The following is a 25,321-nucleotide window of genomic DNA, read 5'->3' on the forward strand; positions in this document are numbered from 1 at the left end:
CACGCCTAAGGGTAAAACCAATATAAATACCTAAGCGCAATTCTGCAACGTTGACATGTGTTGGTAAAACCGTACATATCCAGGTGAATTATACCGCATTTTTTTTTCAGGACAAATTGGGCTTTTGTTTGGTGGTAAATGGTAATGGATAGCTCCTGATTTTTTTATTTTTTTTTTTATTATCAAAGGAAAACTGGCCCAAAATAGTAAAAAAAAAAATAATTTTCTTTATTTAACTGTGTGTTTCTTGTTACTACCACAACCTACCACCAAAGAATCGCCCAAAATAAATTCTCCAGCTCTTGACGATCGCAGCGATACCATATACCGTATTTGCCGGTGTATAAGACGACTTTTTGACCCTTGAAAATCTTCTCAAAAGTCAGGGGTCGTCTTATACGCCGGTACACGTCGGGGAGCTACCGCCGCCCCCCCCTTCCGACTGAAGGGACACCAAGTACAGGGGTTGGAAGAGGGCTGCAGTCTCTTACCTGGCTCCCACGACGATCCATCCAGGAAGCACTGCTCCTTCAGTCACTCCGGCCACTCCCTCACTCCTGCCGCTCGGCTCCGCCTCCTCACCGGTGATTGGCCGCCAGAACTGTAGCTCAGGAAAGGCACACAGGCGGCCAATCACGGGCGAGGAGGCGGAGCCGAGCGGACCCGTGAAAATCGAGTGAGGGTAAGTGTGCAGTGCAGAGGTGCTGCTGCAACCACATATGCTGGCTGCAGCAGTACCATACTAGAACAGGAGTCAGCAAGTGGCATTGGTGTCAGTGGAAGGAATAGTGCCCCATCATTGGTGTCACTGATACTAATGATGGGGCATTATTCCTCCCACTGACACCAATGATGGGGCACTATTCCTCCCACTGACACCAATGATGGGGCACTATTTCTCCCCCCCACTGACACCAACAATGGGGCACTATTCCTCTCCCCACTGACGGAGTACTATTCCTCCCACTGACACCAATGTTGGGACACTATTCCTCCCACTGATACCAATGATGAGGCACTATTCCTCCCACTGACACCAATGATGGGGCACTATTCCTCCCACTGATACCAATGATGGGGCACTATTCCTCCCACTGACACCAATGATGGGGCGCTATTCCTCCCACTGACACCAATGATGGGGCACTATTCCTCCCACTGATACCAATGATGGGGCACGATTCCTCCCACTGACACCAATGATGGGGCACGATTCCTCCCACTGACACCAATGATGGGGCACGATTCCTCCCACTGACACCAATGATGGGGCACGATTCCTCCCACTGACACCAATGATGGGGCACGATTCCTCCCACTGACACCAATGATGGGCCACGATTCCTCCCACTGACACCAATGATGGGGCACGATTCCTCCCACTGACACCAATGATGGGGCGCTATTCCTCCCACTGACACCAATGATGGGGCACGATTCTTCCCACTGATACCAATGATGGGGCGCTATTCCTCCCACTGACACCAATGATGGGGCACTATTCCTCCCACTGACACCAATGATGGGGCACTATTCCTCCCACTGACACCAATGATGGGGCACTATTCCTCCCACTGACACCAATGATGGGGCACTATTCCTCCCACTGACACCAATGATGGGGCACTATTCCTCCCACTGACACCAATGATGGGGCACTATTCCTCCCACTGACACCAATGATGGGGCACTATTCCTCCCACTGACACCAATGATGGGGCGCTATTCCTCCCACTGATACCAATGATGGGGCGCTATTCCTCCCACGGACACCAATGATGGGGCGCTATTCCTCCCACTGACACTAATGATGGGGCACTATTCCTCCCACTGACACCAATGATGGGGCACTATTCCTCACACACTGACACTAATGATGGGGCACCATCATTGGTGTCAATGGGAGGAATCGTGCCCCATCATTGGAATACCATACCATATTGAAATCAAATCTGATGTTTTTTAATTTTTGGTGTGCGTTGGAAGAGGGGTAGTCTTATACGGCGAGTATAGCCCAAACCCTATATTTTAACAGGAAAAGTAGGGGGTCGTCTTATACGCCGGCAAATACGGTATGTGTATGTTTGTTGTTTGTACCCGTAGTACAGCCCAGAAACAATGGCGCGCATTTTGTTTTTGTCTTTTAGGTAAAAAAATAAAAAAACACACTGACACCAATTGTTTTTTAATCCTGACCTTTGACCCTGACCCAAACAACCCTGGAACTGAACTAGATCAAATCCTGATCTAGGCATTTTTTTTTTCCTTTTTTAATATTTATCTTTTGGTTTTTTTTTTACAAACATTCTTTTTTTCCTCTCTATGCCAGGAGTTCGAGAGATGCAATGTATCTCTCGTCTCCATTCATAGAGAGAAAAAAAACTAGGGGGCCGGGCTGTACAGTGGCTATCACAGTGATCAGTCAATCGGCGATCATGCGACCTGGAATCGGGAGTCCCGGGTCCCGATCGTTCGAACGGGACCCGGGGCTCTCAGTGACACCGCGGTCTATGTGTTCGGAGCACGCAGTGCGGCGTGCTCCCAGCACAAAGACAGGTACGCAAATATGCGGCCTCGTGGAAAAAAGCCCAGTTCTGTGAGGCCGCGTATTTGTGTGATGTCGACGTCAAGGGGTTAACAAATCATTTTAGGGCTGAAGATTACATAAAACACCTAAACATCTATTTTCTGAAAGCAGACACCCTATAGCAGTGGTTCTCAACCTGTGGGTCGCGACCCCTTTGGGGGTCGAACGACCCTTTCACAGGGGTCCCCTAAGACCATCAGAAAACACATATTTCCGATGTGTAAAGAGCAGCTGCTGTGTAGAAAGCAGCTACTGTGTTGAAAGCAGCTACTGTGTTGAAAGCAGCTACTGTGTTGAAAGCAGCTACTGTGTTGAAAGCAGCTACTGTGTTGAAAGCAGCTACTGTGTTGAAAGCAGCTACTGTGTTGAAAGCAGCTACTGTGTTGAAAGCAGCTACTGTGTTGAAAGCAGCTACTGTGTTGAAAGCAGCTACTGTGTTGAAAGCAGCTACTGTGTTGAAAGCAGCTACTGTGTTGAAAGCAGCTACTGTGTTGAAAGCAGCTACTGTGTTGAAAGCAGCTACTGTGTTGAAAGCAGCTACTGTGTTGAAAGCAGCTACTGTGTTGAAAGCAGCTACTGTGTTGAAAGCAGCTACTGTGTTGAAAGCAGCTACTGTGTTGAAAGCAGCTACTGTGTTGAAAGCAGCTACTGTGTTGAAAGCAGCTACTGTGTTGAAAGCAGCTACTGTGTTGAAAGCAGCTACTGTGTTGAAAGCAGCTACTGTGTTGAAAGCAGCTACTGTGTTGAAAGCAGCTACTGTGTTGAAAGCAGCTACTGTGTTGAAAGCAGCTACTGTGTTGAAAGCAGCTACTGTGTTGAAAGCAGCTACTGTGTTGAAAGCAGCTACTGTGTTGAAAGCAGCTACTGTGTTGAAAGCAGCAGTGTTGGAGGTAAAACGACACTCATGAATTATAATTACTGGGTAAATAATGTTATGGTTGGGGGTCACCACAACATGAGGAACTGTATTAAAGGGTCACGGCATTAGGAAGGTTGAGAACCACTGATCTAGAGAATATAATAGTGGCTTTTCCAATTTTTTTAAATGTCACACAATATTACCGAAAAAGGTCTAGGAAACTTTGAGTAAAGTGAATTTTAGGGCACACGAACGCAGTGCATTACCCACATTTTTGGTAAAATATAAAAGATGAGATTGCACCGATTAACCACTTCAAGTCCGGACACTTTCACCCCTTTCCTGTTCAGGCCAATTTTCAGCTTTCACCGCCCCCTGACAAACACTAACTCATGTTAGTGCTCATGGCTGTACAGGTGCCGCGACCACAACGCTGCACTTCACAGTGTGGCAAAACTTGCAGCAGGTCCCTTTCGGCAATTATAGGGTTAAATACAGCGGCAATCGTGGGGTTAAATCAGGCAGCGAGGTCGTCACCTTTCGCCTCTTCACTGCCTGTCAAACTCCTCTTAACCACTTCCAGTCCGGACACTTTCACCCCCTTCCTGCCCAGGCCAATTTTCAGCTTTCAGCGCTATCACACTTTGAATGACAATTGCGCGGTCATGCAACATTGTACCCGTATGAATTTTTTAGCATTTTTTTCAGACCGATAAAACTTTATTTTGGTGGTATTTATTCACCGCTGGGATTTTTATTTTTTTGCTATAAAAATAGTCCAAACATTTTGAATAAAAACTGTTTTTCTTATACAATTTTGCAAATAAATAATCTTTCTTCATAAATCTTGGCCAAATCTTGGCCAAAATTTATTCAGCTATCTTTTTAGTAAAAAAAAAAAAAAAATTGACCCAAATTAGTTACCAAAAATTTATACTTTTTCCCAGCACACGTCTGGTACTCACGGAAAGGTCCCGGTCTGCTTTTTTGATTGGGATCTTTCTCGATGATGTGACCGCCATGACGAAGCGTCAGGGCGGTCACATGATCCCTAAACCTCGCCCGTCCCGCCTCCCGGCTTCTGAAACTCTTAAATGGCCGGGAGGCGCCGGCGTGAAGGGGTTAAAGGCAGTAAAAGCAATCATTTCTCATTCTCTCTGGCTGCATTCTTGCAGCCATTGAGAAATACTGTGCGAGCTGTGGTTGGTCACAGCTTGTCACATGGTACAAGGCTGTTGTGAATAGCCCTGTACCATGTGACCTCTGTGATCATTCACAGACTTCACTATTAGTAATCAATGATGTCAGAAGTGACATCTTGCTTACTACTATTCATGTGATCACTGATTGGCCAATCAGTGATCACATGATCGGGACCTCACACAGAGGTCCCGTACAGCGATCAGTGCACCGGATCGCGGTGCCGCGCGCTCCCAGGGACCGCGCACAGGCAGGAGGACGTTTATAAATGGCAACCCGCTTCGGCGCTGCTCCTGTGCGACAGTTTATGTACATGGGCCGAACAGGAAGTGGTTAAAGAGATACCCAACATGTCAAACTTTACATTTGTGTGCGCTCGTGAGATTGCGACCAACTTCAGTAGTATCAGTACCCTATATATTCTGTAGGCAATGCTTCAAAAGCCCCCTATAGGTCATCAGTTTGGCAATACGGAGGAGATTTTGTTTTAGAATGATTGCTCTCTCCAGCGTGTGCGTTGATATGTAACATATTGACATTTTCATGCGTAGGCGCCTCAGACGTGTGTTTTTGCGTTCATATGTGGGGGGTCTCAAAAAATTTTTGGTATTGGTCATGGACATTTTAGCCTGAACGCAGGGAATTGTGGGACATGCAGTCCTGACGCAGGAAGTCACCCGATGCTATTAGAGCACTATGGACTGGGCATGAGAAATCGTGGGATGCATAGTGTGGAAGTAAGAGGTCACCTGACACAATAGTGAACTCTCCGCTATTTCCACCTGGGAAACAACTAGGCCCTTCCAACAGCTTGGACTTGGGTTTCAGTAGGCATCACAGGAATGATTAAGGAGTAACACTTGAGAAAAGAACCTTCCCCTCTGGGTGATCTATGTACATTGCAGGAATCTTAAACTTTGTTGCAGATTCCTGCCTGTTCTGAAGACATTTCCTTTTGATGTCCATGTGCAGAGTGAATATGGATAAAGTGATTGTATAATTATCATTCAGCAGCTGCACCTGCAGAGATCTGACGAAAGTGGCAGGGTCTGCATCCCTTTAGGTGTTATTTCCCTTTGGAAGTATCACACAAGCAGGAAATGTGATTTCTGGGGGACGTTCTGTATACCATCAGTGTACAGAACACCTCCAGGTAGCCATGTTGCATTTTACAGACATTATAGCGCTGTAGATTAAAAGGGAAAGGTAATTTTTAATCAACTACAATGACTTGAGTCGTAATTGTATATACTATGTTATTAGTGATGCACCAATATGTCTGCCGAAAATAGGGTTATCAGCGTTTTGCCGATAGAAAAGAAAAAGTGCCGATAATGATTGACTTCAGTGCAAAATTGCGTCCCGGTGACTTTAGTGCAAAATCACGTTCCGGCGACTTTGGTGCAAAATCGCATCCCGGTGACTTTACCGCAGAATCGCATCCCAGTGACTTTAGCGCAGAATCGCATCCCAGTGAATTATTATTATTAATTTTATTTTCTGCCTAATTTTTGTGAGTTACTTTCAGTAAAAGTTATTTTGTTACTGGATTTTTTTTTTTTTTTTTTAATTTTATATTAATTTAAATTCATGATATTAATTACAAAATCGAATATAATAACAAATTTATATATAAGGGAAAAATTTTTTATATATATATATATATATATATATATATATATATATATATATATATATAATTTATTTTTTTTTCTTAAGAACAGTTTTTCGGCCAAGTGCATTTTGAATTTTCAGTTTCGGTCCCGAATTTTCATTTCTGTGCACCACTGATTATTATTATTTATTTTTTTCGGCATTTTTTTTTTTTTCAAGGTCCTGTGTACGGTGCGTATACTCGGTATACATGTGAACATTTGTGGAAATGATACATGATAAAGCCCAAGTGTACTTTAGTATTGGTTGCCGCAGCTTCCCAGCTTGTAAATATCAACAATGTGTAATGGGCAGCACCTGTACCACTGATTACACTCTGCTGATTACATGTTGGCCCTGAATGACCTCCTGCGTTCTGGCAAACAAGGATGTTGGGTGTTTGGAGCCTATAAATAGTGTGTGATCAGCAACAGGGGAGCTACAGAATACACGAGGGGGGGGGGGGATTTACTAAAACCGGAGCACACAGAATCTGGTACAGATGTGCGTAGTAACCAATCAGCTTCCAGGTTTTATTGCCAAAGCTCAATTGAAGAAACTGAAGTTAGAAGCTGATTGGCTGCCGTGCACAACTGCACCAGATTCTGAGTGCACCAGTTTTATTATTATACAGGATTTATATTATTATTATACAGGATTTATATATTATTATTATTATTATACAGGATTTATATTATTATTATTATACAGGATTTATTTATTGTACAGGATTTATTTATTGTACAGGATTTATTTATTATACAGGATTTATATTATTATTATTATTATTATACAGGATTTATATTATTTATTATTATTATACAGGATTTATATTATACAGGATTTATATTATACAGGATTTATATTAGACAGGATTTATATTATTATTATTAGACAGGATTTATATTATTCTTATACAGGATTTATATTATTATACAGGATTTATATTATTATACAGGATTTATATTATACAGGATTTATATTATACAGGATTTATATTAGACAGGATTTATATTATTATTATTAGACAGGATTTATATTATTATTATTAGACAGGATTTATATTATTATTATTAGACAGGATTTATATTATTATTATTAGACAGGATTTATATTATTATTATTATTATACAGGATTTATATTATTATTATTATTATTATACAGGATTTATATAGTGCCTACAGTTTGCTCAGCGCTTTACAATATAACGGGAGACAATACAGCAACACGAGGGATAGGAAGGCCCTGATCCTTGGAGCTTACAATCTAAGAGGGTGGGGCTGGTGGTACAAAAGGTAGTAACTGTGGGGGATGGACTGGTTGGAAGAATAGAAGATTCCATTATTAGCTGAGGGCAGGATAGGCTTCCCTGAAGAGAGAGGTTTTCAGAGATCGCCTAAAAGTGAGCAGAGTAGGCGATAGTCTGATAAATTGGGGTAGAGAATTCCAGAGGATGGGGGAAGCTCTGGAGAAGTCCTGGAGATGAGCATGGGAGGAGGAGACAAAGGAGCTAGTTTTCATAAATCTCCCGCAATGATCATATTCACATGTTGACTCATTAGCACAAACGTGTACAGCGTACGGACGCGATTTTGCTTAGAATCTTGCTGTCGGCAAGATCTGTGAAAATTCTAAGCCCTGTGTGCTGTGTACATGGGGTTTAAAAGACGTACAGTGGGTATTTAAAAAAGATGAAAAGTCTTGGAATGTGAAATTTGCTGCCAGGCGGGGTTTCTATGGCAGAAGAGACCCCCCCCCGTCAGCGTGTAATTTGATATGAGCCACATGCGCAGCTCAGATCACATTTATGGCCCACTCTCGGTACCATGGCGATGTGACTCCCGTGTGCATGCGCCAGAGTGATTTCGCCGCAGCCCAGCCATTTAAGCGGCCTAAGATTCAAAACCCAGAAGGAACACCAGGAAAGATGGAAGTGCTAGGGGGAGCCCTAACAGCGCTGCGCCGCAGGGCTCAGGTTGCAGGTAAGTCTTTCATAATCCAGTATGCGTTTCATGCTAGTACATTGTGACCTAAACCTGCCTGGGGACCAGCTATTTTGTTTGCAGTAAATTACTTTACTACAGCTTTAACCGCTTCCCGGCCGTCCTATAGCAGAAGTACTGCTACAGGGTGGCAGGGCTGCGCAAAATCACATGTATATATGTGATCTTGTATTTCCGGGTAGGGGGCGCGCGCCCTACCTGCGTCGCCATTGGCAGCTTCAGCTGTTGATCACCGGGTCTCGGCTGGTGGTTCCCCGCCGGCACCTGGCGATCGCTGAAGAACACTGACGGGGGAGATTTCTGTATGTAAACAATACAGATCTCTCTCCTGTCCGCTCCTGCGCACTGCTTTGTATAGCTCTGCATAGCCGAGCCATACAAAGCAGCGTGCTTACACAGTAAAGCACATCACATGTTAAAACATACACAGCTAACCCTTTGATCGCCCCAGATGTTAACCCCTTCCTGCCCAGTGTCATTAGTACAGTGTCAGTGCTTTTTATTAGTACTGTTCACTGTATTGGTGTCACTGGGGATGTCAGTGACAGTTTCCTTGACCCCTGACCTAGTGTATTACCAGATCCATTTTTATGTAAAACCATGAACATAAGACCAGCATAATAACAGATCACATACATGAATATATATATATAAAGTGCAGCGCTATCTCTAAATGTACTAAATAATTATAAATATAGAGTGCAACACTAATTATACAAGTGCTCCAAATAATACCACAAGGTACTAAATTAATGTGCAAAATAGTGCATACAAAAAGAAAGTGCAAACCGTGTATTTCAATTCTAACAAAGTGCAAATTAGTGCTGATCTAAATCACTCCAACCATCTATTGATAGATAAATCCACAGAAAATAAATATATTGTCCAAATGCAACAAAAAACTATTTTTCTTCAATCTTCATGCATGTGTCACACGTGACCACACTGTGTAACTCCAAACTTTAGCCGTGATGGCCTCTCACCTCCTTACCCCGACCCCACAGGGTCAGCTCGCTTCAAACAGGACACCTCTTTGATAGAGTATTAGAGGCGAGGCCCTGGTGAGCTATCAAAGAGGTGTCCTGTTTGAAGCGAGCTGACCCTGTGGGGTCGGGGTAAGGAGGTGAGAGGCCATCACGGCTAAAGTTTGGAGTTACACAGTGTGGTCACGTGTGACACATGCATGAAGATTGAAGAAAAATAGTTTTTTGTTGCATTTGGACAATATATTTATTTTCTGTGGATTTATTTATCAATAGATGGTTGGAGTGATTTAGATCAGCACTAATTTGCACTTTATTTGTTAGAATTGAAATACACGGTTTGCACTTTCTTTTTGTATGCACTATTTTGCACATTTAATTTAGTACCTTGTGGTATTATTTGGAGCACTTGTATAATTAGTGTTGCACTCTAAATGTACTAAATAATTATAAATATAGAGATAGCGCTGCACTATATATATATATATATATATATATATATATATATATATATATATATATATATATATATATATATATATATATATATATTCATTCATTCACTTTAGTTGGTAAGCAGTGTTGTGTCAGCAGCTTGGTGAATAGGGCCCCATTCCTAGCGCAGGAAGTCCTTGCATTTAGATCACATACATGAAATCCTGCCCTGGGGCAATGCCATCTGACCTAAGCAGACACAGGTCACAGGCTGACACATTTCAGGGGACATTTATTTAGCTATTTATTTCAGGTACTTGTATATCGCCATCAATTTGCGCAGCGCTTAACATTTATATTGTACATTCACATCAGTCCCTAACCCTCAAGGGGTGTACAATTTAAGGTCCCTAACTCACATTCATACATACACATACTAGGGACAATTTAGACAGGAGCCAATTCACCTACCAGCATGTCTTTGGAGTGTGGGAGGAAACCGGAGTACCCGAAGGAAACCTACGCAGGCACAGGGAGAACATGCAAACTCCAGGCAGGTGGTGCCGTGGTTGGGATTCGAACCAACAACCCCTAGTACTGCCAGACGGAAGTGCTAACCATTTAGCCACTGTGCTGCCCCATTTCTCAGAGCTGAGGAAGGGGGGCATGTCCATCGAAACGTGTCAAGAATGAACATCATCATTGTCCAAACTTCCTGTAGATGCTGTTTGCCTGACCTGTCAGTAGGAATCACTGATCGGAGATCCGTATGGAGATGATATTTTTTTTTTTTACATGCATGTTTTAAGTCTGTGGATCCCAGCCAGGCAGCTATTTCCAGTAGGAAAGGAATGTGAGCCCAGCAATGGCAGCCCCCATGAGGGGGTACAGTGTAAGGAGAGCTCCCATTACCTGGAGACGAGGAACAATACTCAGCACGTTGGCAAACAAACCAGCTCTGATCCAGTGCAGTTTGCTGAATCACTACCTGACCTATAAAGATCATTTATGCGATTAGGAGGCATTCTGAAGGCTATTATAATAAACCTGCTGAGACCTGCGAGATGAAATGTACACAGTGCGGTGAGGACACAAAGTTGCCGGACCTGTTTTTTTGATATCATGCCTGGACAGATCGTGTCCCTTGTGCACTTGGCGTTCTGAAGCTGTAGCCTGGCCCATAAGCATCATCCCGGACCTCAGGATTAGATTTATTACAATGAAATTCCTCTTTTGTTAAAGTTGGATTTGGGAATTAGTCACCAGTCACACGGCTGCAATTTGTGTGCAAGTTCGGGTGCGATTTCTGAAGACTTTATTGCTACTTGTGAAGATTTTCAACAATTTCTTGCAATTTGCAGTGCGATTTCCATTAGATTCTGCGTATGTGAAATTGCAACAAAACTGCAGAAAAAGTACAGGCGGACCTCGGTTTACGAACGCCTCGGTTAATGTAATTTTGCAGTTTACGAATGAAAATCCATTGAAAATAATGCCTCGGTTTACAAATTGTTTTCGCAATATGAAGTGTTTATAGCGCCGGCCCCGTGCCTTTAACCACTTCCAGTCCGGACACTTTTACCCCCTTCCTGACCAGGGCAATTTTCAGCTTTCAGCGCTATCACACTTTGAATGACAATTGCGCGGTCATGCAACACTGTACCCAAATTAATTTTTTACCATTTTTTTGAGACAGATAAAGTTTTATTTTGGTGGTATTTATTCACCGCTGGGATTTTTATTTTTTTTGCTATGTAAATGAAAAAGTCCACAAATTTTGAACAAAAGTGTTTTTTTTATAAAATTTTGCAAATAAATAATATTTCATCATAAACCTTTGCCAAAATTTATTCCGTTATCTTTTTAGTAAAAAAAAACAAAACACAAATTAGTTTATAACCAAAAAATATAATTTTTAAACTTTTTTTTACATTTTTATTTTAATTTTTTTATATATATATATTTTTTTTTTTTTACATACTGTCACCCTAGCAGTACAGTGTCACTATGGTGACACTGTACTACTTGTGGGGGGTGATGAAGATTTTTTTTTTTTACACTGATTGCTTTTACACCCATATAGGATGTAAAAGCAATCATTTCTCTTTCTCTGTCTGCATTCTTGCACTCATTGAGAAGTACTGAGTGAGCTGTGATTGGTCAGAGCTTGTCACATGGTACAAGGCTGTTGTGAATAGCCTTGTACCATGTGACCTCTGTGATCATTCACAGATTTCACACGTAGTAAGCAATGATGTCACAAGTGACATCTTGCTTACTACTTTGCATGTGATCACTGATTGGCCAATCAGTGATCACATGATCGGGACCTCACACAGAGGTCCCGTCCGACGATCGGTGTTTCACTGTGTCCGGAGGACACAGCGGGCACCGCATCGTGGTGCTGCGCGCTCCCAGGGAGCGCGCACAAGCAGGGTGCGGGGAGTCCCTTTATAAACGGTCACCCGACCCTGCACTGCCACCGTCCGGCCGTTTATATGCAACGGCCGGTCGGGAAGTGGTTAAAGTGTACTTTAATAAGAAATTTGGACAGATAACTTTTTTTTTTTTTTTTTTTTTTTTCTGATTTTCCGACCACTGGAACGGATTGATTCTCAATGCATGTATGAATTTTTTTTTTTTTTTTTTTTTTTTTTTTTTTTAAATCATGTCCCTGTACAGTATTCATGCCATTAACTGTGTGCTGGGAGTGTTTTACTAGGGGGTGTGTGCTTCACTGTAAGCACACTGATCAGGATGGCTGTGCTCAGCCATCCCTAGTTGTATCCCACCATCAAGATATGTTGCTTGGAGGTAAGTGCGCCCCCAGCATTTCATATATATATATATATATATATATATATATAATTAATTTTTATTTACACATTATTTATTTTAATCATCTATCATAGATTACTATGTATTTTTTGTTCCATTGCAGTATCTATTCATTTATACATTGACTATATGTACACAGTGTGCTATGCATACAGCACTCTGAATGAATGTTTTTTTTTTTTTTTTTTTTTCTCTTCTCTGTCATTGGTCAGCTGATAGTGGTGGGGGGGTTCAATTCACCCTCATTCTAACATTTCATCAGTATATAGGCCTGTGGCCAGCAGACACATCCCTAGCTCTGAGGAAGGGGGTACAGCTCCCGAAACGCGTTAGCATATCCGCATCATTAGACAGAGCCATATTGTGACTGTTTTTGTGGACCACCTTACTGCTTTTATCACGTTGGTTTGTGAGTATATAATCCTTTTTTATTAATAAATACGTGGATTACCACGGTAATGCACAATGAGAGTGCGTCCTTGTTTGTTTGTTTTCCATCCTTAGTTGTATGCCCAAATTGACAGGTAGGAGGGCTGCATTGTAAACAATGCAGCCCTCCTCCCTGTCGGTGATCACTGGTAATCACCGGGCTTCGGCGGGTAATCACCGACTGGGACCCGTTGACTGACACCCGCGGCCAGAACGGATTAATTGGACTGCAATGCATTCCTATGGGAAACCGCGTTTCGGTTTACGAATTTTTCGCAACACGAAACGTCCTGCAGAACACAGATTCGTAAACCGAGGTACGCCTGTAATGCAAGAACTACTTTAGAAACCTCACGTTAAGACGCTGACATTCATTAGATGCGATTCCAGGCGTGATTTCAATTCGCAAATCGCACCGTGCGATCGGGCACTGCAAGAGTGAAATGTTCGTTAAGGCCTCAGTCACATGAGGCATACTAAAGCATAAGCCCGTGGATGGTCATGTTTACCCCACATGGGGATCCACACGTGTTCTGAGTATCCCCCATACAGGCAGTCTCATTAATGTCAATGGGATGCAGTGGCTGCACAGACTCCGCTCACAATATGACATCCATCTGGGTGCATGGGCCCTAAAGCACCCCGTCAGTGTGCACCAGTGTCCGAATGGGAGCAGCATCTCTGTTCGCATCAGTGTAATACCAATGGGACTGCCTGTGGGGATGCACCAAACACCTTCACATCCCTGTGTGGGTAAATATGGCCCTCCATGAGCATACACTTTAGTACCCGCCATGTGAACAAGGTCTAGGGGTAAAGGTATAAATATGTAATATCTTATTCCTCTCTCCACCACTCCTGAATTGTGGGTGGGTCCTGACATACTATTCAGAACTTCTGGTCCTGCATTGTGCTTGATGACGTCACTGGTTGCAGTGCTTTAGAGACGAGGCTTTAGGAAGGTGGGGGCGGCAGGACTGACTGGTCACCTAGCTTGGAGGAAGCCATTGTTTTTTTGTTTTGTGCTTGAGTTTTTTGTGTTTTTTTTTTTTTTTTTTTGTTTTTGAGGTTCTTTGTTTTTTTTGCTTTTTGTTTTTGAGTTTTGTTTTGTGGGGTTTTTATCTTTTGTTTTTTGTTTGTTTTTTTTTTTTTTTGTTTGACAATTTTTTTTTTTAGGGTTTTATGTTTTTGGGGGGTTTAGGGGTTTTTTTTTTTTTTTTTGTTTTGTTTTGCTTTTTTGAACATGTGACCACCTTTTGCACTGGGAAGCTGTAAGGTTGCTGCTCCTAATCCCCACGCTTTGTCTTTAATGTGCCACAAGACTGAAGTTTCTGTGAGTACTGAGCCTATCATTTCAATTATCGCAGTTGTACGAGGTGGTTTTGCGGCGTTTTCAGGGGCAGAAGAAACTCCCAATGACCACCCAGTTTTCCACCATGGGAGACAAGCCTAGATTTTTTTCAGAACAAGATTTTTGGGGATCTACCCCTCTTTTTGTTGGTCCAAAAAGTGAACCAAGAAAAGGTGACTTCTTAAAAGCTTGTCCTGAAAATCGAACCCATTCATTTACTGTGCAAATAAAAAGATGGACCGCATTCAGCTGTATTGCTGGTGAACCAATATGGCTACAATCGCTGACTCCATATATTAACGTCTTTACTGGTACAGAAAACAGACCTTCTAGTAATACTGACTGTAACACCTCTGCTTGGAGCTTAGATACACAGGGATCATCGTCCTGTGATAAATGTCTTCCCGTGTGTCAGAGGAATGCAGGGTCTGGATCCCGGGGTGATTTATGTACATGAAACTGTTTTTTTAAAGGAGAAGTATGGCCAAAGCTATTTTCTCTATACACCTATGGATCATAGAGGTGCTCTTAGTTCTGCACTCTTGTGACCCATTTTCAGCTGACAGCAAGCTAAGCCCTCTGTCCTATGCAGCACAGTGGCTGAATGGTTGGCACTTCCGCCTGGCAGTACTGGGGTCATTGGTTCAAATCCCAACCACGGCACCACCTGCCTGGATTTAACATGTTCTCCCTGTGCCTGCGTGGGTTTCCTTCCAAATTTCAAAGACATGCTGGTAGGTGAACTGGCTCCTGTCTAAATTGTCCCTAGTATGTGTATGTATGAATGTGAGTTAGGGACCTTAGATTGTACACCCCTTGAGGGTTAGGGACCTTAGATTGTACGCCCCTTGAGGGTTAGGGACCTTAGATTGTACGCCCCTTGAGGGTTAGGGACCTTAGATTGTACGCCCCTTGAGGGTTAGGGACCTTAGATTGTACACCCCTTGAGGGTTAGGGACTGATGTGAATGTACAATATATATGTAAAGCGCTGTGTAAATTGACTGCGCTAACTTGAAATAAAATAAATATTGACATCACTCAGCTGGTCCAGGCCTGGCTCAGGAAAGATCCTGATTTTAAAGTCGGGATCCCCCTGGAAGCTTGGACTGGCAGCTGGCTCAACCCCTTAGCAAGCCACTGAGAGCCTGAACCAGCTGTTCCTGCCCCCTCCACAAGGAGCGCTGGAGGGGCAGAGCAAAGAGTGACAGTCATTGGCTATCTGCAGACTGAAAATAAGAGAATTGAACATTCAGCGGTCTTTGATCGCTCCGCTCTCAATGTTAAAGCCAGTGGGGGCCGCATTTAGCATGGATCCGGTGCTGCATGCACATAGGTAAGTATGAATGTTTGTGGTGTTTTTTTAAATTCCTGAACTTCTTTTAAAAGAACCAATCGGATAATAGAGATGGAAACAAGTGGCCGAATAGTCCTTCCACTGGAGTGCTTTAAATTGTTTCACAGAAAACATTGCAGTTTTTCTAAATTAAAGTGGGGTTATCTTGCATTAAAGTGGTTGTCAAATCCTCCTACATAAGTTGTACCTGTTTGTCTTCTCTTCTGTATATCTGTTCAAAGTGCTGAAAACATAAAGCTTGTCTGCCAGTTCAGAAAAAGGGAGCGGAGAGCCCTGCAGAGGTCAGAGAGGAGAGCTGATTGCACCCCCCCCCCCCCCACACACACACACACACGAACACACACACATGAACACACACACAAACAGAGCTGAGATTGTCAACCACAGGCTGTGAGCAGTAGCTCCCTCCCCGTCACTTTTTTTATTTTTTTTTCTTGGTGTCAGGAAAACTTGTCAGAAGGGCCTCGCACAGATAGTAGAAAAAGGTGGTAGCGGACAGAAATGACACTTAGTACTCTGGACTGAGACAAGAACATACTATAAAGGGATGTGCAGTGTTCATATTTCATGTCTCAGGTTTACAACCACTTTAACCATCTCAGTGCCGGACACTTTCACCCCCTTCTTGCCCAGGCCAATCTTCATCTTTCAGCACTCTCACACTTTGACAATTGCTCAGTCATGCAACACTGTACGCATATTAAATTTTTCTACCACAAATAGAGCTTTCTTTTTGGTGGTATTTATTCACCACTGGGATTTTTTTTTTTCTCTTGCCAAACGAAGTGCAGTTATGACAGAATATAAGTGGGACTAGTGTCTCCTATAGTAAGTACAAAGGTCATGCAAGCAGATACAATGTTCATTAACCATCCAGGGTCAGTACAGGTTGCAGGCAGAAACATGGTCGGCACAGCCATAGTATTGGTCCAGGCAGCAGGCAAAAACATGGTCGGCGCAGCCATAGTATTGGTCCAGGCAGCAGGCAAAAACATGGTCGGCACAGCCATAGTATTGGTCCAGGCAGCAGGCAGAAACATGGTCGGCGCAGCCATAGTATTGGTCCAGGCAGCAGGCAGAAACATGGTCGGCGCAGCCATAGTATTGGTCCAGGCAGCAGGCAGAAACATGGTCGGCGCAGCCATAGTATTGGTCCAGGCAGCAGGCAGAAACATGGTCGGCGCAGCCAAGGTATTGGTCCAGGCAGCAGGCAGAAACATGGTCGGCGCAGCCATAGTATTGGTCCAGGCAGCAGGCAGAAACATGGTCGGCGCAGCCAAGGTATTGGTCCAGGCAGCAGGCAGAAACATGGTCGGCGCAGCCATAGTATTGGTCCAGGCAGCAGGCAAAAACATGGTCGGCACAGCCATAGTATTGGTCCAGGCAGCAGGCAGAAACAAGGTCGGCGCAGCCATAGTATTGGTCCAGGCAGCAGGCAAAAACATGGTCGGCACAGCCATAGTATTGGTCCAGGCAGAAACATGGTCGGCGCAGCCATAGTATTGGTCCAGGCAGCAGGCAGAAACATGGTCGGCGCAGCCATAGTATTGGTCCAGGCAGCAGGCAGAAACATGGTCGGCGCAGCCATAGTATTGGTCCAGGCAGCAGGCAGAAACATGGTCGGCGCAGCCAAGGTATTGGTCCAGGCAGCAGGCAGAAACATGGTCGGCGCAGCCATAGTATTGGTCCAGGCAGCAGGCAGAAACATGGTCGGCGCAGCCATAGTATTGGTCCAGGCAGCAGGCAAAAACAAGGTCGGCGCAGCCATAGTATTGGTCCAGGCAGCAGGCAGAAACATGGTTGGCGCAGCCAAGGTATTGGTCCAGGCAGCAGGCAGAAACATGGTCGGCGCAGCCATAGTATTGGTCCAGGCAGCAGGCAGAAACATTTTCCATAACCAGGCCAGGGTCAGCACTTGCAATAAATCCATCTGTGTGCTGTTTTTGGTGAGCTGAATCATAAATTGTAGTGGTTATGAATAAGCAAAGAACACATGGCACCAAAAAAAGCTAGTGCCCTTGTGAACTGAGTGCAGAAAGTTTGTTTTTTTTTTTTGTTTTTTTTTTCATTCAGTAGTTTTATTTGCACATGGGAACAATCTCATTATCTTTAATGACTAATGTTCTTAATGTTCCTTTTGCAGTAAGCTGACCACTGCTGGAGAGCCCATGGAAGGAAATAAAAATGCAGGTGACAAAAAAGGTGAGCAGTACGATGATTGCTCTGTTCTGTGATCTTCCATTGTACAGTTTGGTGTATTTCATTAAACATTTAGCTACGCTATCACTTTGGCCATTCGGGGTAAAGTGGTATTATCTGTGTGATCCTGCCCTCCAATCTCATGGACACTTGCCTCTTTAAGGCTCATGGACACTGCATCTGCTAAACTGACGTTCAGTGTTTTTTTTTTTTCAGCAGCCCCTGAACTCTCCGTAATGTCTTCCTATGTGTCCATGTACACATCGTCGTTTTATAGTCGTTGTTTTTTTTGAACGCATCAAACTTGCATTCAGGAGTAGATTTTACCAGCGTTTCAAACTCCAAACACTTGTAAACGCGGTTGACCGCGTTTATAGGCGTTTGCGTTTCAGAAGCGTTTTTTAACGGTTTCATATCCAGATGCTGTCCAGAGCCTTTTTTTCATCATCAGAAATGCATGCAAAGCGTTTTCCATGTATTCAAATGGACCCGGTACACCAGCGCAGTCAGTTCCAGGATTCACATGAAGGAAAAAATGGTAGAACGCGCCGCATTATCTCCACACATACTGCTCTCTCTGCTTCTGCTCTCTCTATTTCTCTCAAAATGTCTGAAATAGTTAATTTACTATTTTTCAGTGCATTCTGGGCATTTTGGAAGGTCTCCTGAGGTTATCTTTCAAAAACGCTTCTAAACACAAACACGGTATGCAAAGGCGGCTAAACTGATGGTTTTTTAACCTATGTTTTCCAGCAGTCAGTTTTCATCGTTCAGAAGAGTTTTCACAAACGTCCCGTGTACATGGAGCCCTTAGTGGTTCCCTGCCGCTGTTTTCTCTATCACACCCAGTTCATAATATCTGGTGCTTCTTGGCATGGGGAAGTTGCTTGGGTCTAACTGACAATAGGAAGTCACGTGACGGGGGGGTGACATGACCACTAGGCTCAGACATCCGGTATTTTGCCCTAGGCAGACGCCCTGAGTGGCCAATGTCAGAGTTTATTTTTAAAGATGTGGTGGTGTTTTAGCCACTTGCCCTGCAGAGGATTCTTCTCCCCCCCCCCCCCCCCCCCCCCCGCCTGGGCAGATTTATGCGATACGGCGCTGCGTTACTTTACCTGACAATTGCGCGGTCATGCAATGTTGCACCCAAATGAAATGTATGTATTTTTGTTTCCACGAATGGAGCTTTCTTTCAATGGTATTTGATCGCCAGTGCGTTTTTTTTATTTTTTGCGCTATAAACAAAAGACTGGCAATTTAAAAAAAAAAAAATCAAAGTTCGTCATAAATTCAGGCCAAAATGTATTCTGCGACATGTCTTCGTTTTAAAGAAGAAAAAAAAAATCCCAGTACATGTAAATCAATTGATTTATGTGAAAGTTGTCTACAAATGGCGGTACAGATACTTTAAAATGTATTTATATATTTTATTTTTTTTATACTAGTAATGGTGACGATCAGCGACTTATAGCGGGACTGCGGTGGGCATCCTGACACGGGGGAGGGGGCGGAACTGACCAACTGCCACTGATCTCCCCACTGACACCAATACAGTGATCAGTGTTAAAAAGCACTGACACTGTACTGATGGCACTGGGCAGGTAGGGGCTAACATCTGGGGCAATTAAAGGGTTACCTGTGTGCTGTTTTACTGTGTTGTCTGTGTGTGCTTTACTGTGTAAGCACACTGCTTTGTATTGCTCTGCTATGTAGCTTTTTGTAGCTGTGAAGCGCCGTTGTAGTTCATTGAAGCTTCCCGTCAGAATATCTGCTTGCTCATACATCTCCTGTACAACATGCAGATATTCTGACAGGTCTGCAGGAGATCTGCATGGCATCAGCGATCTACTGATCACTGGTGCAATGCTTTCCAGGCTCCTGTAGACAAAAATAATAAATGCATGTTTTTTTACCTGCAAAATAATGCATTTATTATTTTTGTCTAAAAGGTGAACTTATCCTTTAAAGTTGAATTCCAGGAATTCAGCAACTTTGCAAACCGTGCAGGCACACGATGAGTTGGCTCCCACCAGATGCCTGCCAACTGGTGGAATTATTTTTATCATTTTATATCTGACAGCTTTATTAGACTCAGAGCCAGTTCACACCACAAAAACGTCCTCCAGGTCCGTTCTGGATGCGTTTATGCATGGTTTTTTTGGGGTTTTTTTTCTTTTCTTTTTAGTATTTTTTTATGCTTTTCTGGATGCATTGCAGATGCTTCTTTTCCTCTGAGTATTTCAATTGCAAAATCTTTTCTTTTTCATCAAGACAATGCTTCCAGCTCACTTTTCCGGTCTGATCACTGCCTGCTTAGAACTGTCCATTGTGTGCTGCCGTGTAGAGAAGATTTCTTATACAGCATTTTTTTTTTTTTTTTTTTTTTGTGCATGCCATTGGAACCCATGTAACATACTTTCTTGCGTTTTTGCTGTAGAACAAAAGCACTGCATGTGGTCTGAACTGGCCAATGCTGCACAACTCTGCTCTCGGCTCCTTCAAGTGTAAAGTCTGTGCAGCTACTATGCCCCTTCCCCTCCTCATGCCCTGTCACAGAAGCCTTTGTATTCTGTGAACTCATTCGCAAAATAGGCTTCTGTGAATGGGCAGCAGAGGGGAGGGGCGGTGGGTATAGCTGCTGTTCATGCTTCTCTCTTTCAGCCCCCAGTGTCTGAGTATCCTCAGCAGAGCCATAAGGCTGTCGGATATAGAAACAATAATTCTGCAATGTGGCAGGGCACCTGGTTGGAGTTAACTCATCGCATGGCTGCAGTTTTTACAAGTTGCTGAATTCCTGAAATTCAGCTTTAAATTGTTTTCCTGCTTCATTAGGAGATTTACTTTTGATAGTTTAAGCTGAAAGTGGTTGTAAGGTGGAACGTTTTTGCCCTAATGCATTCTCTGCGTTAAGGTCAAATAAATTCTGTGATTAGCTACCCCACCCCCAGAAAGAATTGCGTGAGCCCAATCTAGATCCATCTTTGTTCCCAAGAGCAACATCACTGCTCTCTCTCCTCACAGGACATGGAGGCAACAGTGGGAGCCATTGGCTCCTGCTGCTGTCAGTCAAATCCTGCGTGGGAGGTGAGGCTGAGCCGCACTGTGTGTCAATAGAAAATACCTTATTCCTTACTCCCCTGGCAGCTGTCATTTTCTTTTGTTTCTGATGCTCCTGGAATGCGGGCAGAACCTCAGCATCATCACTGCTTTTCCTTCATTGTACATGATGACTTTAGAAAGCTGAGACCGGTCAGAAAGGAAAGAGAAGCAGCTGCAGGGGACCAGTTCTGCAGAGATAAGCCAGTGATTACCCTTGCAGTGTGGCGGGGATCCCGTTGCAGAGGTAATTGCGTGGGTAACTCTTTTTTTTTTTTTTTTTCTGCTGCCCAGGATTGGGCTTTAAGGGAAGAGTACCAGGTTCTGCAGGCCTCATTCATCCTAAACTACACCCCATTGGTTTGTGTTCTTAGCATGGTGGGTAATTAATGGCGGCCATACATGGGTCGAAATTCGACCAATTTTTCGGACCTAAGAATATTCGGCTGATTTTCGCTCTATTAGTGGGTCACTGGCAGTGGCCGATTTTTGTGGTTCTTTCTCTTTTGGTGATTGGGCTTGTTGGAAAATTCGTGAAACGACCGATTTCCGACTCGATGGTCAAATCGTACTATCGTTTTTCCAAAAAGAATATGCGTATGAGCCGTGACCTGAAAGGATCAGAAGTTTTGCCTGTTATATCGGGTGAATTTTATGACTTGGTCGGCCGATTTTCAAAATCATTGATGGCGCCATCGGATTACCGAGTGAACAACGGATTACCGAGTGAAAAACGACCGATTTCCGACTCGATGGTCAAATCGTACGATCGTTTTTCCAAAAAGAATATGCGCATGAGCCGTGACCTGAAAGGATCAGAAGTTTTGCCTGTTATATCGGGTGAACTTTATGACTTGGTCGGCCGATTTTCAAAATCATTGATGGCGCCATCGGATTACCGAGTGAACAACGGATTACCGAGTGAAAAACGACCGATTTCCGACTCGATGGTCAAATCGTACGATCGTTTTTCCAAAAAGAATATGCGCATGAGCCGTGACCTGAAAGGATCAGAAGTTTTGCCTGTTATATGGGGTGAACTTTATGTCTTGGTCGGCCGATTTTACAAAATCATTGATGGCACCATCGGATTACCGAGTGAACAACATTTTTGATTTTTGGACAGAAAATAATTCAGAGTTCGACCCGTGTATGGCCTGCATTAGTTGCTGAAGCCTTACATGTCATGGATTGTGACCATTCAAACATCTGCTTTCCGTTGGCCTTTTTGAGTTGAAATTTGTTCAAATGAAGCCTTTTTACTTTGATTTGCTTCTCAATTTATCCTTTCTTCACACAGACAAACTGGCCGATCAGATAATGCAGAACCCTCAAGTTCTCGCTGCTCTTCAGGAAAGGCTTGACAGCGTTTCTCAGACTCCGTCAAGTTACATTGAAACGTAAGTTAATGGTACCCCGAACCTGTGATGTCACTAGGTTGCTAGTTTCCTAACGTAACGGGGGTTATTTACTAAAACCGCATGGTGCAAAATCTGGTGCAGCTCTGCAAAGAAACCAATCGGCTTCCAGGTTTTTATTGTCAAAGCTTAACAAGCTGAAGTTAAAAGCTGATTGGCTCCCATCCACAACTGCACCAGATTCTGAGTGCTCCAGTTTTAGGAAATCTCCAAAGAATGGTCCTTTTGTGCTCAGGCTGGATTTCTGCCTTTTTATTTTTTTACATGCTCATTTCTTCCACGTGCTTGATTCTATACTCCCAACTTTAAAGGGGGGGGGGGGGGCAACTCCCTAACATGCCCCCGTTGGGTAAAGGTCAATCTTTCTTTTTGTCATGTTTACCATTATCAAGTGTAAGTAAAGAAAACCCCAAATTTTGAGGTTGTCCCCAGAAAAGTAATAGAACATTTTTCAATGGGGAAACTAGTTTTGATGACTTGGGGGGGGGTCTCCAACGAATTCCTTTTAATTTTTGGGGATTATCTTTCTTCGTATTTTGACTGAGACAGGAAGTGAAAGTAAATCTCCCCAATGGGAAATGACAAGTAAACTGATGGGTTATAACCTGGGAGTAGGAGTGGTTGTGTAATTTAGGAAAAGTCAACTGGGAGGGCTGACACTAATGGTGCACCGAAATGAAAATTCTGGTGCCGAAAACGAAAATTCAAAATGCATTAGGCCGAAAACCAAAACCGAAATGTGCAGATTTTAAAAATGAGTATGTTTTTTGGACAAAAATACACTTTGATTAAAAAAACAATCTATGCCCCAATTTTTTCGTAAAATAGGAAAGAGAGTGTTACGGCGAGTAAATAGATACCCAACACGTCATGCTTTAAAATTGTGCACACTCGCGGAGTGGCGTGAAACTGCGGTACTTAAAAAATCTCCATGGGTGATGCTTTAAAAATTTCTACAGGTTAGCAGTGTAAAGTTACAGAGGAGGTCTAGTGCGAAAATTATTGCTCTTGTTCTGACGTTCATGGCGATACCTTACATGTGTGGTTTGAATACCATTTACATATGTGGGCATGGCCTACATATGTGTTCACCATGTACGAGGACAGGGGCACTTTAAACTTTAAAAAAAAAAAAATGTATTTAATGGTTTTTGGGCTTTTTGCACTGTTCCTTTAAAGAAAACATTTTAATCACTTTTATTCTTGCCACAAGAAAAGCATGCATCCCTTGTGATAGAACTAATTAGTGACAGGCAGGGGCGGACTGACCATTTGGAAACTCGGGCACTGCCCGAGGGCCCGGGGTCAGTAGGGGGCCCCATGAGATGCCCCTGGTACCTTTTTCATAGGCTTTTTTGAGTTTGGGCAAAGACACAGGGGCCCCATGATCCCCTATTGCCCGGGGGCCCCATCAGTTGTCAGTCCGCCCCTGGTGACAGGTCCTCTTTATGAAGAGATATGGGGTCAATAAGACCCCATATCTCTCCTCTGCAATGTAAAGCATTGGATCAAATAAAAGCATTGATCTAGTGCTTTAAAAAAAAAAAAAAAAATGGCCAGAATGGGAAGTGATAACGCTCCGGTCCTCCAAGGGCATAGAGATGTGTGGCGGCCATCTTTCCATCACTCATTTCTATGCCCAGCGCCAGGATTTATGGTTTCTCAGGTAAGACCGAGGTAAGAATGGCGGCGGCAAGGGGCGGGGTTGTTTCAGCACTTGTATTGTGTTTTTTTTCTTTTCATTTCGGCCGACAGTCGAAAGGGGTGTTTTTGGCTGAAAAGTTTCGACCACTGAAATTTCGGTGCATCCCCAGCTGACACCCATTGGTTCACAAAAATCTTGTGCGTTCGCTTACAACAAAACTTTGCAGCATTTCTTATAGTTTTTCTATACTAGCAGAGACTAACTGGATAAAGAGTTGAGTACTGTGCATGTATTGCAGACATTTACAGCATATTTTAGATTTACATTTTTTGACGTACGCTTCGTTTTCCTCTGTTTTGATAGTTTACCTAAAGCTGTAAAGCGAAGAATCAATGCCTTGAAACAACTCCAGGAGAAGTGCGCTCACATAGAAGCCAAATTCTATGAGGAGGTTCACGAGCTCGAGAGGAAATATGCCGCCCTGTATGAGCCTCTGTTTGCGAAGGTATGTATAGTACAGAGGCCCGTTTCATGTGTACATTATCACCACTGTGTGACTGGTGAGCGGTCTCTGCTGTTTACTGCTAATCTTTGACTTGCAAATTGACAGTTCTTTAAACTGTCACTTTTTTTTTTTTTTTTTCCTTTTTAAGCAATTCAATACCGTGCAATTTTACACCTTCCTGCCCAGGCCATTTTTCACGTTTCAGCGCTCTCACACTTTGAATGACAATTGCGCAGTCATACAACATTGTACCAAAACTAAAATTTTATCATTTTCTTCACACAACTAGCGCTTTCTTTTGGTGGTATTTAATCACAGCCGGGGTTTTTATTTTTTGCTAAATTAACAAAAAAATACCAAAAATTTTGAAAAAAAACACGTTTTTATTTGTTTCTGTTTATAAAAGTTTACAAATAAATAATTGTTCTTCATAAATTTAGGCCGAGATGTATTCTGCTACATGTCTTTGGTGAAAAAAACCCAAATTAGGATGTATTATTTAGTTTGTAGGAAAGTTATAGAGTTCACAAACTATGGTATAGATCTGAAAATTGATCAATCCTGAAGTACTGACAGCCAATCTAATTTCTTGAGGTCCAAGAATGTCAGAACAGTACAGATATCCCCCAAATGTCAGGACGGTACAGATATCCCCCAAATGTCAGGACGGTACAGATATCCCCCAAATGTCAGGACGGTACAGATATCCCCCAAATGTCAGGACGGTACAGATATCCCCCAAATGTCAGGACGGTACAGA

General features: G+C 43.1%; 1 protein-coding gene across 3 annotated transcripts in view; it reads left to right on the forward strand.

The window, feature by feature from the left end:
- The window catches only part of NAP1L4 (nucleosome assembly protein 1 like 4), an 87,292-nt gene that overhangs the window by 16,973 nt on the left and 44,998 nt on the right, over positions 1–25,321 (forward strand). For all 3 annotated transcript variants that reach the window (XM_089656761.1, XM_089656759.1, XM_089656760.1), the window contains exons 2-4: positions 17,839–17,897; positions 22,294–22,393; positions 24,420–24,561. In XM_089656761.1, coding sequence (XP_089512887.1) covers positions 17,864–17,897; positions 22,294–22,393; positions 24,420–24,561 — 276 coding nt within the window. In that variant the 5' untranslated portion in view covers positions 17,839–17,863. The remainder of the gene's footprint in view (positions 1–17,838; positions 17,898–22,293; positions 22,394–24,419; positions 24,562–25,321) is intronic.

This window comes from Staurois parvus, unplaced genomic scaffold (assembly GCF_062004578.1).
Source record: "Staurois parvus isolate SC_StPar_1 unplaced genomic scaffold, SC_StPar_1.0 ptg000935l, whole genome shotgun sequence".
NCBI lineage: Eukaryota > Metazoa > Chordata > Amphibia > Anura > Ranidae > Staurois > Staurois parvus.